The sequence below is a fragment of the Peromyscus maniculatus genome, chromosome 13 (genome assembly GCF_049852395.1).
Source record: "Peromyscus maniculatus bairdii isolate BWxNUB_F1_BW_parent chromosome 13, HU_Pman_BW_mat_3.1, whole genome shotgun sequence".
NCBI lineage: Eukaryota > Metazoa > Chordata > Mammalia > Rodentia > Cricetidae > Peromyscus > Peromyscus maniculatus.
Genome location: NC_134864.1, coordinates 14,946,269 through 14,964,603, shown reverse-complemented (window position 1 = coordinate 14,964,603; position 18,335 = coordinate 14,946,269). Strand labels below are relative to the sequence as shown.

Here is an 18,335-nt window from a genome sequence, read left to right as displayed (position 1 = left end):
ACCGATGTTTCTGTTGAATACAGCCTCTTCAACAAATGGTGCTGGGAAAACTAGAAGTCCACATGCAGAAGAATGAAACTAGTTCAAAAAGCAAAAATAAATGTGAAATGAATCAAAGATCTTTATATGAGAAGGCAAGCCAATAATGACATTATAAGGTACAAAATAACTGAAATATTTTCTGAAGGCATCCCAAGATATAAACATATAAACACAATGTCTTTCTGAAAAGGGCTCCAACAGTTCAGGAAACAGAAGGAATAATTGACAAGTGGGATTTCATCATATTAAACACACACACACACACACACACACACACACACACACACATCTGTGCAGTAAAGAAAATGATTAAGAGAAGGAAGAGGCAGTCAACAGAATGGGAGAAAATTGCTTCCTGCTACACATCTGGCAGTACATTGATACTCAGAATAATGAAGAACTAGGAAAAATGAAGCACAAGTAATTTAGTTGACAAAAGGGGTATAAATATCTAATAACTACAAAGTAGAGATATCCAATGAAAACACAAAATGTCAAGCATCTTTAATCATAAGGTGAATGAAAATCAGAATCATACTCAGAATCTGTGTTACTCCAGTAGAATGACTATATAAGCAAAATAAAAACAAAGTCTTGTGAAGATGAGGGAATGACATTCTCCCGAGTTGATGGATATAGTTTTGTATATGCACCATGGAAATCAATGTGGAAGTTCCTCAAGAAAATAAAAAATAGTATTACTATAAGACTCATTTATAACAATGCAGGGTACATATATGAAAAATCTCAAATTCACTAAAGCAATGCTTACAACAACCAAGAAAGGATACCAAAGATATGATAGACACAGTAGTGAATGTTTTTATTGTAACAAGAATTAAATTATGTCATTTGTTGGAAAGTTAATAGAACTACAGATCAACCGATTAAATGAATATGCTAGACTTGGAATGGCAACCATTGTATAAATTATCTAGTGTATGGAATCTATTTTTATAAGTCATGAATGTGGTTGGTATATTGTGTACCCCAATAAACTTATCTGGGGGTCAGAGAAGAGGACAGTCACTATATTAAACATAGGTTTAGTGGCAGTGGTCTCACAGGTCTTTAATCCTAGCATTCAGAAGGCAGAGATCCATTTGGATCTCTGTGAGTTCAAAGCCACACTGGAAACAGCCAGGCATGGTGACACACACATTTCATCCCAGGAAATGATGGCAGGAAGCAGAAAGGTACATAAGGCCTGAGGACCAGGAACTAGAGCCTTTTGAAGCTTTTAGCTTTTAGCAGAGTTCAGATGAGATCCATTCTGATGAGCATTCAGAGTCTTTCAGTGTGAGGAAACAAGATCAGCTGAAGAATTGTCAAGGTGAAGTTAGATGTGGCTTGTTCTTGTTTCTCTGATCTTTAAGTGTTCACCCCAATACCTGCCTCCAGGTTTGTTTTTATTAAGACCTTCTAACAATTCATGCTACATATTAACATAGAAGAAAACTCTTAGGGGACATAAAGGGAACCAGAGAAAGGATATTGGGGTAGAAATAGGATGGGGGAACAGAAAATGAGCACACTGTATGCTTAGAAGCCATTATTTTGTACATTGATGTATATAATATACTTATTTATCTTATTTATAGGCATTTTATTTATAAGCATGGTGGTTTCTATGAATCTGGCACTTAAGAGGCAGAGATAGGTGAATATTTCTGAATTCAAAGCCAACCTGATCTATATGGTAAATTTCAGGCCAGTCAGGGCTACATAGTAAGACCTTGGCTTAAAACAAATGAAAACAAAACAAAACAAAACACGAAAGAAAAATCATTGCACATTTTGGCATGCAGCCACCTCACACTCAAGGGACTGAGAAAGAAGCACCTGTGAGGAAGCCACCTTTCTGTGGCACTCAGTCACCCCTGTAACTGTGGGGGAGAAGCCTGAAGACACAAACTAGACTTCACCGTTCTCCTTCATCTAAAGTACCAGTTAGGTAGAACCCAGTCAATAACCTGGAAGTTAAATGTTGCCTTCTCAATATAATTTATGGAGGGCAGAATCCATAACAATCAGCAAACTAGAAAAATGTGGAGTGGGCGTCACAAAGGTGAAAGAGATTCTAAACAATACTGTCCCTGACATTGTGAGGAAAGAAAAATTGAGAGGCAAAGAGCTAAGTCATTTCAGGAAAAGGAGGCCCTGGCAGATCTGATCCATAAAGTTTTTTCTCTTGGGAAGAATAAAGAGTTTTGTAGGCAGCAGGTTTAGAAATGGAGAAGTGAAATAATTTGCACTATATCTATAGATCAAATTGAGCTTTTGTCAACTAGCTAAAGATTTGTGGCATAAATTATGTAATATATATTTATAGTATAATTTATAATATATGTAATTTATAAATATATGTCTATTATATAATTTTTATATATTTACATATAAAAATAAACCTAGCACATGTCATTCATAAGTAATATCATTATTTTCTTTCAGAACTGTACCTCCCAATTTAAAGTCACTAAGCATGGGTGTGACTTATACAACTTTGAGATTATTTGGTATGTATTATCAGATATGTTTGGTGTATCTAATTGTTCATATTTATATATAAAACTGATTATGTATATTTAAAATTACAAGTAAATAATAATGTAAAATAACACAGAAGAAATGAATAGGAGATTGCTTTGAAAACTTTAGGAGCCAATTAAGTACAGAGAGAAAATATGTGAAATAAAAGGCACCCTGTTAAACAAAATATACATTAATTAAATTGTATCATCTGGAGCCATGCATTTGGAATGGAAGTATCTTCATCATCTCATACAAGTGACTCTGAGAGATCATACAAAACATCCACATACTCACAGTAATTTCCTGTTTCTTGTATGCTTGTGAAGTCCCTAAATGGAATAAGTTTTTTAAAAATGTTTTCATCACCAATGATTCTTAATGTGATGTTTCTATGGGTTTAATTACTACAAGAACAAATTGCATTTTCTGGGGCTTCCAATGCCATTTCAAATCCATGATGGCATTCATTAATTTGCTTGATCTTTTACAGGCCTGTGAAAGTAGTAACAGCTGTTATGAGTTCATGTTTACAACAACTATGTTATGTGTGGAAGACAGTATTTTACCACTCTCCTTTCCATTCTCTGGCTTGTACATTCCTTCAGTCCCCTCTTCTATGATGTCCCGTGAGTCTTTGAAAAGAGGAGGGTCATAGAGATGTCACATATATGGCTGAGCACAGACAGTCAAATATTTTTAGCACTTTGAATAGTAACAGGTCTGTGTTAACACCTGCTGCAATAGGAAGCTTCTCTGATGCAGATAAGAAGCCACACAAATCTATGGACATAAATGGTATTTAGAGTGCAATTTTCCAACATGATCATTTAGAAACACAACATCAATATTTTCTTTTCTAGGTCATACAACATTTGTATGCATGCAGGGATTAGGATATTTATTGGCAAGGTTAATGAACCAATCAATAAAGAGTATTACAGAATTTTAAATAATGTGTTTAGAGGATCGTGTATGTGTGTGTGTGTGTGTGTGTGTGTGTGTGTGTGTGTGTGTGTGTGTGTGTTTTAAGAAGAAATTATTCTAATCCTAGTCAATAGTGTTTTTATGAAGAACTTATAATCATTGACTATTTTATAGGATCCATCCCTGGACCACTAATTTTTCGATTATCAGCAAGTAATTCTTGTATTTACTGGGACATTAATAAATGTGGAGATAGAGGACGTTGTTGGATCTATAATAAGTCAAAAATGGCCTACATACTGTTGGGATTATGTAAGTGATGGGAATCATATAAATTTAAATAAATAAAATTGATTTTTAGAATTTGCAATTGTTTATAAGAAGGAAGTAATTAATCATGGGTAAATACTTTCATAATTAAATTGTGTAGGAAATATTTTATAAACCTACACTGCAGAACTTATGTAAATACTTGTTTGTTAAGTGGCTACAGTTCTGCATTATTCGTTAAGAAGGAATGATATTTAGCATGGTTCCAGTGCAGAGGTCTCTTCTTACGAGTGCTGATCTCGTTGACAATTACAGCCTCCCTTCCAGCACGTACCTTGACTGCAACACTAAACTTCCTAGTACTCCTTTTCTCTCCAAATGGTACGTTTTTATTTTATCTCCCTCACTTCTTTTTTGTTGAAAACCTACATAAGAGATGTCATTAACATCAAGCCATGGGTTCAATGATCTACTGTCTTGAAATTTCTTCTGCCAATAAAATTAGTCCACAACTTTTAATTTGGCTCCAGTCAAGTACCTGGGACATAGGCAGAAGGTAGACAAATTCTTTATCAAAACATCACAAGAATGGCTGCTAGACCAGTTTTCTTTACTTCCCTCTGAATATTCATGAACTGTGCTTCCATAGTCCACATTTCTCTCAGCAGTATTGTTTTCCAGGATCCTACTTGAACAACTCATTGAGTTCTGCTTACAGAATCCAATTGCTTTTCTATTTCCCAATTCTAAAGTTTTTCACATTTTTTTTCAAAAACCAACACAGTCAAGATCTTCATAGCAATAGCCCACTCTCTGGTACCAAATCAGTTACTTTTCTCTTGCTGTGATAAGATACAGTGACTAAAAGTGACTTATGGAAGAGTTTGTTTGATGTATGGTTCCAGAGTGATGAGTGAATCATAGTGGGATGGCATGGGAGCAAGTGGCAGATATGATAGCAGGAGCAGGAAGCTAAGAGATCGCATCTTCAACTGTAAATATGAAGCAGCAAGAGTAAACTAAAGTTGGGAATCAGGCTGTGAATTCCCAAAGCCTAACCCCAATAAAATATTTCCTCTAGCAAAGCCACCTCCTCTAACAGAGCCATCTGCTGGGGACCAGTGTTCAAATACCTGAGTCTATGGGAGAAATTCTCATTCAAACCACCATAATAGATTACTTTTAAAAGCAGGGGTGGGGGAACAAAGGTAGAAGGGCCTGGTAAGGTGGAGTGGGTTTGGCAAGAGTTAGGAGGATGGGTGGGGGATGAATATGTCAAATGCAATGTGTAAAAATCTGAAAGAATTAATTTTAAAAATTACACTTGAAAGGACCTTAATGGCCCACTTTTAAAAACGTATATACGTTTCACATAGGGATAATGTGTGCTAGGAAAGTAGAGCACCTGCGCCTAAATCCAAAGACTGCATGACACAATGGAAATCCTATGGTGATACTTTATTTGTATTAAAATGTTATTTGTATGTTAATAAATAAACAAATAAATAAAGTTGCCCAGGGGTCAGAGCTATTAGCAAGCCATAGGAAAGCAGGGCAGTGGTGGCATACACTTGTAATCTCAGCACTTGGTAGGCAGAGCTAGGTAAGTCTCTGTGTGTTCAGGGATACAGCCTGGAGGTCTATACAGACAGGCCGTGACAAGGCAGTCATGTGGTTGGGTTTACAATCAATGAGAAGGCAGAACAGAAACACTATAAAAAGACAGACACACAGGAAGTAGCTCTGATCCGGAGAGGTAAGACCACTGCAGGAGGAAGGGTAAGGTTTTAGCTCTTAGCTCTGACCTCTTGGCTTTCTTCTTTGCATTGGTTCTGTGTTTCTTATTTAATAAGACGGTTGGTTACATCTACAAAATCCATCCTTTTAATGAAGCTGAGGAAACTGTCAGAGTGGAGCAGTGGGGTCTCAACCATGGCTCTAATGCCACATCCACCAACTATGGCCTGAAAATACTAAAGGGGGATGATAGAAAAAGCCTAATTCATAAATGTTAAATCACAGGGCATTTTTGAATGGCATGAGGGAATATGCAACTCTCTTTTGTTCCTTCCAGAATGTAAAATCATCACATCATCCAAGTACCTTTCACATCATCCAAGTACCTTATGTAGCTGCTAACCTGTCAGTAGCCATCTTGGCTTTAATGTCCACAGCTGTGGTACCCCAGGATTTGTGTGCAGGTGGCCTTTATATACATAGTAACTGCACCCAAAGCATGAGAGAAGTGATGCCTGGATATGGTGGAGAAGAATCACTGAGTGCTTCTTTTCAGTGAAAGGAGAATAAGCTTCTGTGCTTCACTAGAAAACTTATCAGATCAAATTTCTATGATCAACTCCTAGAACTTCTTTACCCATGAAACTGTAAAAAAAGGAAAAAGAAAGCCATGCTAATTTAGATATTTTACCTAAAAGTTCAAAAATGATGGACCCAGCACAAGATGAATGCTTAAATTTGAAAAAGTATTTGTGGGTAAAAGACATGGATACAAAGTGTGTTTTAATTTAATTAATAGCATATTGAACCAAAGTAATGTTGTCTGTGTGTTGTTTGTGTGAGTCTGTGCAGTTTGGTGCTATGTAGTTTTGTTTACCCACTGGAGAACGTTGGAATATATTCCCACATGAGGAAGGGATAAAAGATTACTGTAGAGACAGACAACAGAAGACAGTAAGGAAACAGGATATGAACAAAAGACAACCTCAGAAAAAAAAAATAAAAATCATCGGAACTAGTTAAAAACTCAAAGCTAACAAAGGTAACACCATTTAGTCAGTCTATCAATATGCAGCAATTGATGAATGGATATCAATTGGTCATTACATACCAAAGATAACATTCTGCCCTAAAAAAGAAGAAAAACTCCTCTCTTTGACAATATGGATAAACCAGATAGATATCATGTATGTTATTATTCCATTTTGATTGCTATTTAAAAAAAGTTGAAACTTGGTGTTTCATAATGAAAAGAATTTGTTTAGTCCACAGTTTGGGAGCTTCAGATTACAAATAGGATTACCATTTGTAAGGAGGGCCTTTTAGCTGCATCAGATCATGGTACTTGACCTAATGTCTGGAACCTGTGTGTTAGAGAGCTATCACATTAAGAGACAGGAAGCTAGAAAATCCAGAGCTTAGGCTCAGTGCTACCATGGGAAGTAATGAAGGTCAATTACTTAGAATATTCATATTACTAGTGTTCTCTATGAGTCTCCCACTGTGCCCTACTTCTTACAAGAGTCATCACCATGATTTTAGTATGACAGGGTCAAGCTTCCAATGCATGAACATCCAATCTGCAGCAATCTATCCCTGGCCTCTGAGACCCATGACCTCCTAATATAAAATATAAAGTAAAATATAGTAATTCTATCCTCATAGTGCCAAGGCCTCTTCAGCATCCCTGCAAAGTTCAAAATCACAGGTTCATCTGAGATTCATGGAAAGCACTTTCAGATATGAGCTGTTGTTTAAAAAAAAAAATAATAATGTCTACAAAGTAGAAGTGTGACAAGCACAGTGTAGGCATATTTAGTCCAAAGGGAGATGGCAGGAGGTGGAGAAGAGTACTGAGACCATAATGAAGAGTGAAATGTGTCACAGCAGATACTGAATCTTAAAACTCCAAACCTGATTTCCATGAACACTATGGCGTAGAGTGGTCCCTCAGGCAGCCGTTGCCTGTGATTTTGAAGATCCTGCAGGACCCACAGTTTCTCTTTTGATCTGCCTTTGCATTCTGCTTACAACTTTCTCTGATGCTGCTTAGTATTGCTAAGTGTCCTGGCTGTCTGTTGTCTACTCCAGATGTCCACCTCCAAAGCTAAACTTGGCCTTGCCCTATTAGGCCTGTTCTATGTGGGCTCCAACCTTGCCCAGATTTCGAGCTGGTCTCCCTGGCTTCCTTTCGAGAATCTTGTTGAAGCTGTCAGGATCCCAAAACACTTGGCATTTTGCTCCTCTGGACAACTAGTTCCACTTTGTAAGATGTGCTTCCAACATGAGCGTTGGTACTTAAGTCTGAGCCAAGACTGCTTAGTGGTGCTCGCTTGGAAGCAAGGAGGGAAAGTTTCGCTAAGCAGCAAGCCCGTTCCAAGTGACAAAGCACAGCCATTGAAGAATCGAAGGGGCAGACTTCTGGTGCCAAGCGCATTTTCAAAGGGTTCTGAAATGTTCTGAAGGCCTGTTTTCATTGTTCGGATGCACAAGGATCCACTCCTGTTTCGTCACACTAATCTCATTAGCAAGTGCTTACTGGGCCACACTTACAGTTTCTCCTTCCAAACATTTGGTCTTGCTCTTTCCTGACCAGGCTATGAACTCACCAGCTCTTTCCATTGTGGTTCCTTTTGTTTAACTGTGATTCTGAATAAAAACAGCCAGTGTTTAGTCCTACAGTTTGTTTACTTCAATTTCTGCCCTCTCAGAATTAAGCGCGTGTCTTGGTATTTCTCTGCACTCTTTTGTTCTACACAATCATTCCATTTCAGTGTTTGTAAGACTACAACAGAATGCTCCAGTCACAGGTTCCTCTGGGATAAAAGTGTGGTTCTGCACCTCTTGATAACATCTGCTATGGAAAATGTACTCAAAGCAGACTCCATGCCACTGTCGTGATGTTTTCCCCCACTTTGGATGTTAATTTTTATTTCTTTAAACGTAGAAATTTTTAGTGTATTCTCTGAACTTTTTCTATTGATGTCAGATGAGTTTCTTACTAACACTACACTCTTCAAAGAAGCACAACTAAATGCATTTTTCATAATTTCTCATTCTTCTCTCAAACTGTGCTTTCAAAAGAACATTACAGACAGTCATTGCTTATAATTTTCATTGTACAATTACAACTGCATCACAGGTAACTATACCTTTGAGGTAATATCCCTTAAAATATATGAAATATTTGATAAATGGAAAACATTCATGTTTCTTGTCTTGTGATATAGCTGTGATAGATGACTGGTATTGTTTTGCTACAACATTTTCACTCTAATTTAGAGGGGCTTTTTGTTTGTGAATTTTGATTATTTTTATGTAACACTTGTAATTTTTAGAAATTTGAAACTATAAAAACAATTGCATTTTCTGTAAATTAATGTATATGTGTGGAAAGCGATCAATATTTCAAACACTAAAGCTGCTTAAAGCTTTAAGCAAGCTTCAGCTTTTATTGACAGATAAATTTGAAAAATATAATTCAGTGATGTGTTTTCAAATCAATATAGTTCATAAATTGATAAAACATTATCTCTTAAAGGTTATCTGAGGAATATGAGAAATTTTGTAAGAATATTAAAATATTTAATTTAACATGTTTCTAATATTAATTTTATTTTATAATTGGGAATTAACTAATACTTTCAGCAATAAAGTACATCTTTTCTTCAGGTAAATGGCATTCTTTTAAAAACTTTTGTTAAAAATACAGTTACATTATAAGTACTAATTTTTTTAAATTCAGGTACTGCTTGCAAATTGGCGACAACCTTCCTTGTTCTTTCTGCACTTCTTAAATATGATGTCATAGTAGCTGAAAATGCTGAAGATATGGATCTGCCTGAAAATAAAACAAAAGAAACTAAGAAAAGAAAAAATTATTTCTGATTTATTCATTGGTAAGAATTTTATATTTTCCATTTGTCAATGGAATATCATATTGATAACTTTTAAAACAATAATAGTGATATACTTACATTTTAACATATGCTTTATATGATTCCTACAAGTTTTATTATGAGCATAAAAATATAGTCTGTTTTAAGATTGCCGAAGGTATTTTGAAACATGCACTTAATACATTTTTTTACTCATAAAAAATCCTGGGTACATGCCTTTAATCCCAGCACAGGGTGGCAGAAGCAGGCAAATCTCTGAGTTCCAGGCCAGCCTGGTCTACAAAGTAAGTTTCAGGACAGCCAGAGCTACACAAAGAAACTGTTTCCAAAAAGCAGAAAAAACAAAAAACAAAGTATGCTGACTCAAAGGTAGACATACATACACACACACAAAATCCCATTGTATGATTCGAATTATGTAAAGTATCTAAAAATTTATAGCAAAAAAGGGGGGGGGGAGGTGACATTTAAAAGCACTGGCTGCTCTTCCAGAGGTCCTGAGTTTAACTCTCAGCAGCCACATCTTACAACCATCTATAATGGGATCTGATGCCCTCTTCTGTCATGTAGGAGTACAAGCAGATAGAGCAGTCATACACGTAAAATAAATAAATCTTAAAAATATTGTAGGTCTTTTTTTCCTGTTTATTTAAAACAGATTCTTTTCTTATACAATATATTGTGATTACAGTTTCTCCTCCAGCTACTTTTTCCAGATCCTCCCCACCTCCCTTCCAGACCAGTTGCACTCTATTTCTGTCTGTCATTAGAAAAGAATAGGCTTCTAGCCAGTTACAACTGAACATGACAAAACAAAATGTAAAAAGATAAAACAAAGACCACTTCGAGTTGGACAAGGCAGCCCAACAGAAGGAAAAGAGACCCAGAGCAGGCACAAGAATCAGAGACCCGTTCCTTCAAATACTCAGGAGTCCCATAAAAACAATAAGCTGAAAGTTATAATGCATAAGCAGAGGACATGGTGCAGATCCATGTAGGCCCTGTGCTTGCTGCTTCAGTCTCTGGGAGGTCATATTAATTAGCCTTGCCAGTGGTTTCAGAGAGTCTTGTTCTCCTAGTGTCTTCCATTCCCTCTGGATCTTACATTCTTTCCTCCTCCTCCTCTTCTGTCAGTTTTCCTGAGGAGAGGGATGTGATGGAAACATCACATTTAAAGCTGTATGTCCCAAGAACTCTTTCTCTGCATAATGTCTGGCTGTGGGTCTGAGCATCTGTTCCTGTCCTCTGTGTGAGAGAGCTTCTCTGATGATGGCTGCATAAGGCACTGATTTTTGAGTATAGCAGAATATTATAAGGGGTCATTTTACTGAATTCTTTTTAGAGCAGTAGTGTTTGGTTTTATCCTAGGTCTCTGAGCTATCTAGTGTCTGGTTCTTGGTCACCCAAGCAGTGTTAGGTAGGAGTTCTGGCTTATGGAGTGGGCCTTAAGTCAAATCACACATTTGTTGGCCACTCCCATGAGTTCTGTGCCCATCGGTTCCCTAGCATATCTTGCATGTAGGACACTTTGTGAGTCAAAGGTTTTGTGGCTTGGTTGGTGTTTAAATTTCTTTTTTGGTAGCATGCAGAGTACTTTCCCACACCCAAGAGAGTAGGATGTAGGTGCTACATGTAGGCACCTGCTGGACTTCTCCATGTTCAATGGGTGATGTGGGTGTTGCCGTCAGCAATGGAGCCCTGCTGTCAGTTTGTTAAGAGAGACGCATTGTCTTAGAAGAAGCCTGGGTTGGTTGGGGATTTCCATTAGCCCTCTTCAGTCCACAACTCAATCAGATGCAGCACAGTCCTGCTACTGGAAGCCTTATTTGAAACGAGATGTTCTTTTGTACTCCATCTCCCCCATAATTAGGGGACCTCATTTGGATTACCTTCACATATGCTAGGGAGTTTCGATTGCCATAGGTTTCCATACCATCCCTCAAATGCCCATCAATTCCAGCTGTCTCTCCTTACTTTATCTCCTTTAGCCAGATCTCTTCTCCCACTTCCTGCTTTATCCTCCTTTTCCCATCCCTACTCACCTCCAGTCCACCCATAAAATCTACTGTTTTCCTCTTCTAGGGAGATCCATGTGTTCCCCCCTTTCCTTTCCTCTATATATAAGTTCTCTCTGGGTCTATGGATTGTAGGTTGATTATCACTTATTTAATGGTTAATATCCACATACAAGTGAATACATACCATGTTTACCTTTCTGGGTCCAAGTTACTTCACTCGGGATTATTTTTATACTATCCATTTGCCTGAAATTTTAATGATGTCATTTTTTTTCAACAGCTGATTAATACTCCATTGTGTACATGTAATACACGTCTTTATCCATTCTTTTATTGAAGACCATCTAGGTTGTTTCCAGTTTCTGGCTATTAAGAATAAAGTAGCAGTTAACCTGGTTGAGGAAGTGTCCTTTCGGCATATATGCCCAAGAGTGGTATAGCTGAATCATGAGGTAGATCGATTTTCATCTTTCTGGGTGACTACCATATGGATTTCCATAGTGGCTGTACAAGTTTGCAGTCCCACCAGAAATGGAGGAATGTTCCCCTTTTTTCACATCCTCAAGAGCATGTGCTGTCAGCCATTCTGACATGTGTAAGATGGAATCTCAGAGTTGTATTGATTTGCATTTCCCCTGATGGCTAAGGATGTTGAACATTTCTTTTAAGTATTTCTCAGCCATCTTAGTTTCCTCTAATAAGAATTCTCTGTTTAGATCTGAACCTCATATTTAATTATATTATTTAGGGTTTTGATACTTAGTTTCTTGAGTTCTTTATATATTCTGATATTAGTCCTCCATTGGATGTGGAGTTGGTAAAAAGGAAAGAAAGAAAGAAAGAAAAAGAAAGAAAGAAAGAAAGAAAGAAAGAAAGAAAGAGAGAGAGAAAGAAAGAAAGAAGAAAGAAAGAAAGAAAGAAAGAAAGAAAGAAAGAAAGAAAGAAAGAAAGAAAGAAAGAAAGAAGAAAGAAAGAAAGAAAGAAAGAAAGAAAGAAAGAAAGAAAGAAAGAAAGAAAGAAAGAAAGAAAGAAGAAAGAAGAAAGAAAGAAAGAAATCCCATTATTTAGGCTGATGCACTGTCCAAATGAAGGTGTCCTTTGCCTTACAGAATTTTTTCAGTTTCATGAAGTCCCATTTATTAATTGTGATCTTAGTGCCTGAGCTACTTGTCTTCTGTAAAGGAAGTTGTCTCCTGTGTCAGTGTGTTGAAGGCCTTTCCCCTCCCTTTCTTTTCTGTCAGGTTCAGTGTATCTGGCCTTAAGTTGAAGTCTTTGATCCATTTGGAGTTTTTATGTGCAGGGTAATAAGTATAGATCTACTTTCATTTTCTACATGTAGACATCCAGTTTGAACAGCACTATTCATTGAAAATGCTTTGTTTTTTCCAGTTGTATTTCTGGCTTCTTTATCAAAAATCAGGTATCCATAGATGGGGTGATTTATGTCTGGGACTTCAGTAAGATTCTATTGATCAATATGTCTGTCTTTATGCCAATACCATGTGATTTTTATTACTATAGCTCTGTAGTACAATTTGATATTGGAAATGGTGAGGTCTCTAGCAGTTCTTTATTGTTCAAAATTGTTTTAGCTATCCTGAGTTTTTTATTTTCCATATGAAGCTGAGAATTCTTCAAAAGTCCTGTGAAGAATTGTTTTGGAATTTTGATGGAGACTGCATTGAATCCATAGATTGCTTTTGGTAGGAAGCCATTTTAATGATGTTAAATCTACCAATATATGATAATGGGAGATCTTTTCATCTTCTCATATCTCCTTCAAATTCTTTCTTCAAAAACCTGAAGTTTTTAATCTTATGAATCTGTCATTTGTTTAATTAGAGTTACCCAAAGATATTTTATATTATGTGAGGCTATTGTGAAAGGTGTTATTTCCCTGATTTCTTTCTCAGTTTATTTATCATTGGTATATAGAAGAGCTACTTTTTTTTTCAGTTAATCTTGTATCCAGCCACTTTACTGTAGGTGTTTATCAGCTTTAGGAAATCCCTGGTGGAATTTTTAGGGTCACATGTGTATACTATCATGTCTTCTGCAAATAATGATGTTTTCACTTCTGCCTTTCCAATTTGTATTCCTTTGATCTCTTTCCATTGTCTTATTGCTTTAGCTAAGATTTCAGTTATTATATTAAATGTGTATGGGAAAAGTGGACAACCTTCACATGTTCCTGATTTTAGTATATTTGCTTTAAGTTTCTCTCCATTTAATTTCCCTTTATTGTCTTGAGTTATGTCCCTTGTATCTCTATTCTCTCCATGACTTTTAAGGTAAAGGAGTATTGGATTTTGTCAAAGGCCTTTTCCACATCTAATGAGATGATCATGAGTTTTTTCTTAATTTTAGTTTGTTTATATGGTAGATTACATTTATTTATTTTTGTACATTGAACTACTCCTGTATCTCAGTGAAGAAGCCTATTTGACCATGATGGATGATCTTTCTGTTGTGTTCCTAGATTTGGTTTGCAAGTATTATATTGAATATTTTTTCATCTATGTCCATAAGGGAAACTGCTCTATAATTCTTTCTTTTTTGAATCTTTATGTGTCTGCTGTTGTGTCTCCCGTCTTCTTTCTTTCATTAATTTTGATATCCTCTTTTGTCTTTTTAATTAGTTTCAATGAGGGTTTGTCTATTTGTTCTTTGTTTTTTTTTTCAAAGAACCAACTCATTGCTTCATTGATTTGTCTTGTTCTCTTTGTTTCCATTTTGTTGGTTTCAGCCCTGAGTTTGATTATTTATTTCCATCCACTCCTCTTAGTTGTGATTACATCTTTTTTTTTAGAGCTTTCTAGTATTGTTTTAAGTTGCTAGTATAAGATCTCTCCAGTTTTTTTTTTTAAGTAGGTGTTTGGTGCCATGAATTTACTTCTTAGAAGCATGTCCATTGTGTCTCATTAGTTTGAGAATACTATGTGTTCATTTTCATTGTGTAGTGGTTTGAAAGAATATGGCTCCCATAGGGAGTGACGCTATGAGGAAGTATAGTCTTGTTGGAGGAAGTGCTTCACTATGGGCATGGGCTTTGAGGTCATACAAGCTCAAGCCTGGTTTCAACACTTAGTCTTCCCTTCTACTGCCTTCAGACCAAGAACTCTCAGCTCCTTATCCAGCATCATGTTTGCCTGCATGCTGCCATGTTTCCCAACATGACAGTAATGGACTAAACCTCTGAAACTGTAAGTCAGCCCCAAGAAAATGCCCCACAGCAATAGAAACCCTAACTAAGACATACTCAATTACAGAAAATCTTCAATTCCTTCTTAGTTCTGTCTTGGCCCATTTTTTTTTTTCCGTAGAAAGTTGTTCAGTTTCCAGGGTTTAAAGATTTCTGCTGTCGATATCCAGTTTTAATCCATGGTGGTATGAGAGGATGCAGGGAGTTACTTTAGTTTTCTTGTATCTGATGAGACTTGCTTTGTGTCCAAGTATGTGGCAAATTTTGGAGAGAGTTCTATCAGGAGCAGAGAAGAAGGTATATTCTTTTGGTTTGAGGGGAAATATTATATAAATATCTGTAAGGAGCATTTGGTTCATAATTTCTTTTTTTTATTATTAAGAGATTTTTCTATTCAATTTACATACCAACCATAGATTCCCCTGTCCTTCCTCCTCCTGCCCCCCAGCATCCCTCCCCAACCTCCCCCCTTCCCACCTCCTCCAAGGCCAGGTCTCCCATGGGGAGTCAGCAGAGCCTGGTACATTCAGTTGAGGCAGGTCCAAACCCCTCCATCTTGCACCAAGGCTGTGAAAAGTGTCTCACCATAGGCAATAGGCTCCAAAAAGCTGGCTAATGTACTAGGGATGGGTTCTGATCCCACTGCCTGGGGGACCCTTAAACAGTTCAAGCTAAATAACTGTCTCTCCTATCCAGAGGGCCTTGTCCAGTATCATGGGGGCCCCTCAGTTATTGGTCCACAGTTCATAGGTTTCTAATGGTTTGGCTAGTTGTCTCTATACTTTTTCCCATCATGGTCTCAATGTCTCTTGCTCATAGAATCCCTCCTCTCTCTCAGTGATTGGACTCCTGGAGCTCAGATTGGCACCCGGCCGTGGATCTCTACATCTGCTTCCATCAGTCACCAGATGAAGGCTCTATGATGACAGGGTATTCAGCCATCTGATCACCAGAGTAGGCCAGTTCAGGCACCCTCTAAACTATTGCCAGTAGTCTATGGTGGGCTCACCTTTGTGAATTCCTGGGAACTTTCCTAGCAATCTGTTTTTCCCTATTCTCATGATGCCTTCATTTATCATGGTATCTCTTTATTTGCTCTCCTACTCTGTCCCTGTTCCAGCTTGAACCTCCTATTCCCCTATGTTCTCATTCCCCATCCATTGCCCTCCATTACCCTCCCCCACTCCCAGTTTGCTCATATAGATCTCATCTATTTCTCCTTTGCTGAGCTATCCATGTGTCTTTCCTAGGGTCCTCCTTACAAGCTAGCCTCCCTGGAGCTGTGGGTTACAGTCTGGTTATCCTTTGTTTTACATCTAGTATCCACTTATGAGTGAGTATATACCATGTTTATCCTTCTGCATCTGGGTTACCGCACTCAGGATGATTTTTTCTAGTTCCATCAATTTGCCTGCAAATTTCATGCTGTCATTGTTTTTCTCTGCTAAGTAGTACTCCATTGTGTATATGTACCACATTTTCTTTATACATTCTTTAGTTGAGGGGCATCTAGGTTGTTCCCAGGTTCCGGCTATTACAAATAATGCTGCTATGAACATTGTTAATCATGTGTCCTTGTGGTGTGATTGAGCATTCCTTGGGTATATGCCCCAGAGTGGTACAGCTGGGTCTTGAGGAAGACGTATTTCCAATTTTCTGAAAAACCACCATACTGATTTCCAGAGTGGCTGTACAAGTTTGCATTCCTACCAAGAGTGTAGGAGTGTTCCCCTTGCTCCACATCCTCTCCAACCTAAGCTGTCCTCAGGGTTTTTGATCTTAGCCATTCTGACAGGTGTAATATGATATTTCAGAGTCATTTTGATTTGCATTTCCCCGATGACTAAGGATGTTAAGCAGTTCCTTAAATGTCTTACAGCCATTTGAGATTATTTTGTTGAGAATTCTCTGTTTAGCTCTGTAGCCTATTTTTTAATTGGATTGTTAGGTATTTTGATGGCTAGTTTCTTGAGTTCTTTATATATTCTAGATATCAGTCCTCTGTCGGATGTGGGGTTGGTGGAGATATTTTCCCATTCTGTAGGCTGTTGTTTTGTCTTATTGACCATGTCCTTTGCCCTACAAAAGCTTCTCAGTTTCAGGAGGTCCCATTTATTAATTGTTGCTCTCAGTGTTTGTGCTACTAGTGTTATATTTAGGAAGTGATCTCCGGTGCCAATGTGTTCAAGACCACTTCCTACTTTCTCTTCTATCAGGTTCAGTGTAACTGGATTTATGTTGAGGTCTTGATCCACTTGGACTTGAGTTTTCTGCATGGTGATAGGTGTGGATCTATTTGCAATCTTCTACATGTTAACATCCAGTTATGCCAGCACCATTTGTTGAAGATGCTTTCTTTTTCTCCATTGTACAGTTTTGGCTTCTTTGTCAAAAATCAGGTGTTCATATGTGTGCAGATTAATGTCAGGGTCTTCAATTTGAGTCTGTTGATCCACATGTCAGTTTTTATGCCAGTACCAAGCTGTTCTTATTACTGTAGCTCTATAGTAGAGCTTGAAGTCAGAGATCATGATGCTTACAGAAGTTGCTTTATTGTACAGGATTCTTTTAGCTATCCTGCATTTTTTGTTTTGCCATATGAAGTTACGTATTGTTCTTTCCAAATCTGTGAAGAATTGTGTTGGGATTTTGATGGGGATTGCATTGAATCTGTAAATTGCTTTTGGTAAGATTGCCATTTTTACTATGTTAATTCTGTCTATCCATGAGCATGGGAGAGCTTTTCATTTTCTGAGATCTTTAATTTCTTCAGAAACTTAAAGTTCTTATCATACATGTCTTTCACTTGCTTAGTTAGAGTTACCCCAAGGTATTTTATATTATCTGTGGCTATTGTAAAGGGTGATGTTTCTTTTCTTTCTTTCTCAGCCTGGTTATCATTTGTATATAGGAGGGCTACTGATTTTTTTAGTTAATCTTGTATCTTGCCACCTTACTGGGGGAGTTTATCAGCTATAGGAGTTCCCTGGTAGAATTTTTGGGATCACTTATGTACACTATCATATTGTCTGCAAATAGAGAAAGTTTGACTTCTTCCTTTCCAGTTTCTATCCCTTTGATCTCCTTTTGTTGTCTTATTGCTCTAGCTAGAATTTCAAGTATTATACTGAATAAAGATGGGGAGAGTGGACAGCCTTCTCTTGTTCCTGATTTTAGTGGAATCACTTTGAGTTTCTCTCCATTTAATTTGATGTTGGCTGTTGGCTTACTGTAAATTGCCTTTATTATGTGTAGGGTTGTTCCTTGTATTCCTGATCTCTCTAGGACCTTTATTATGAAAGGGTGTTGGATTTTGTCAAAGGCTTTTTCAGCATCTAATGAAATGATTATGTGTTTTTTTTTTCTTTCAGTTTGTTTATTTGGTGTATTACATTGACAGATTTTCATATGTTGAACCATCCTTGCATCCCTGGGATGAAGCCACGGTGGATATTTTTTTTTATGTGTTCTTGGATTCAGTTTGCCAAATTTTGTTGAGTATTTTTGCATCAATTTCATGAGGGAGATTGGTCTGTAATTTTCTTCCTTTGTTGCATCTTTGTGTGGTTTGGGTATCAGGGTAACTGTAGCCTCATAAAAAGAGTTTGGTAATGTTCCTTCTGTTTCTATTGTGTGGAACAATTTGAAGAGTATTGGAAGTAGCTCTTCTTTGAAAATCTGGTAGAATTCTGCACTGATACCATCTGGACT

General features: G+C 37.2%; 1 protein-coding gene across 3 annotated transcripts in view; it reads left to right on the top strand.

Moving 5' to 3' along the window:
• Slco6a1 (solute carrier organic anion transporter family member 6A1) overlaps positions 1-18,335 on the top strand; it is a 90,649-nt gene that overhangs the window by 65,993 nt on the left and 6,321 nt on the right. For 2 of the 3 annotated variants that reach the window (XM_016004197.3, XM_042259910.2), the window contains 3 exons: positions 2,494-2,558; positions 3,673-3,810; positions 9,251-9,404. In XM_016004197.3, coding sequence (XP_015859683.1) covers positions 2,494-2,558; positions 3,673-3,810; positions 9,251-9,393 — 346 coding nt within the window. In that variant the 3' untranslated portion in view covers positions 9,394-9,404. The remainder of the gene's footprint in view (positions 1-2,493; positions 2,559-3,672; positions 3,811-9,250; positions 9,405-18,335) is intronic. The other variant, XM_076549689.1, reaches the window with a different exon arrangement.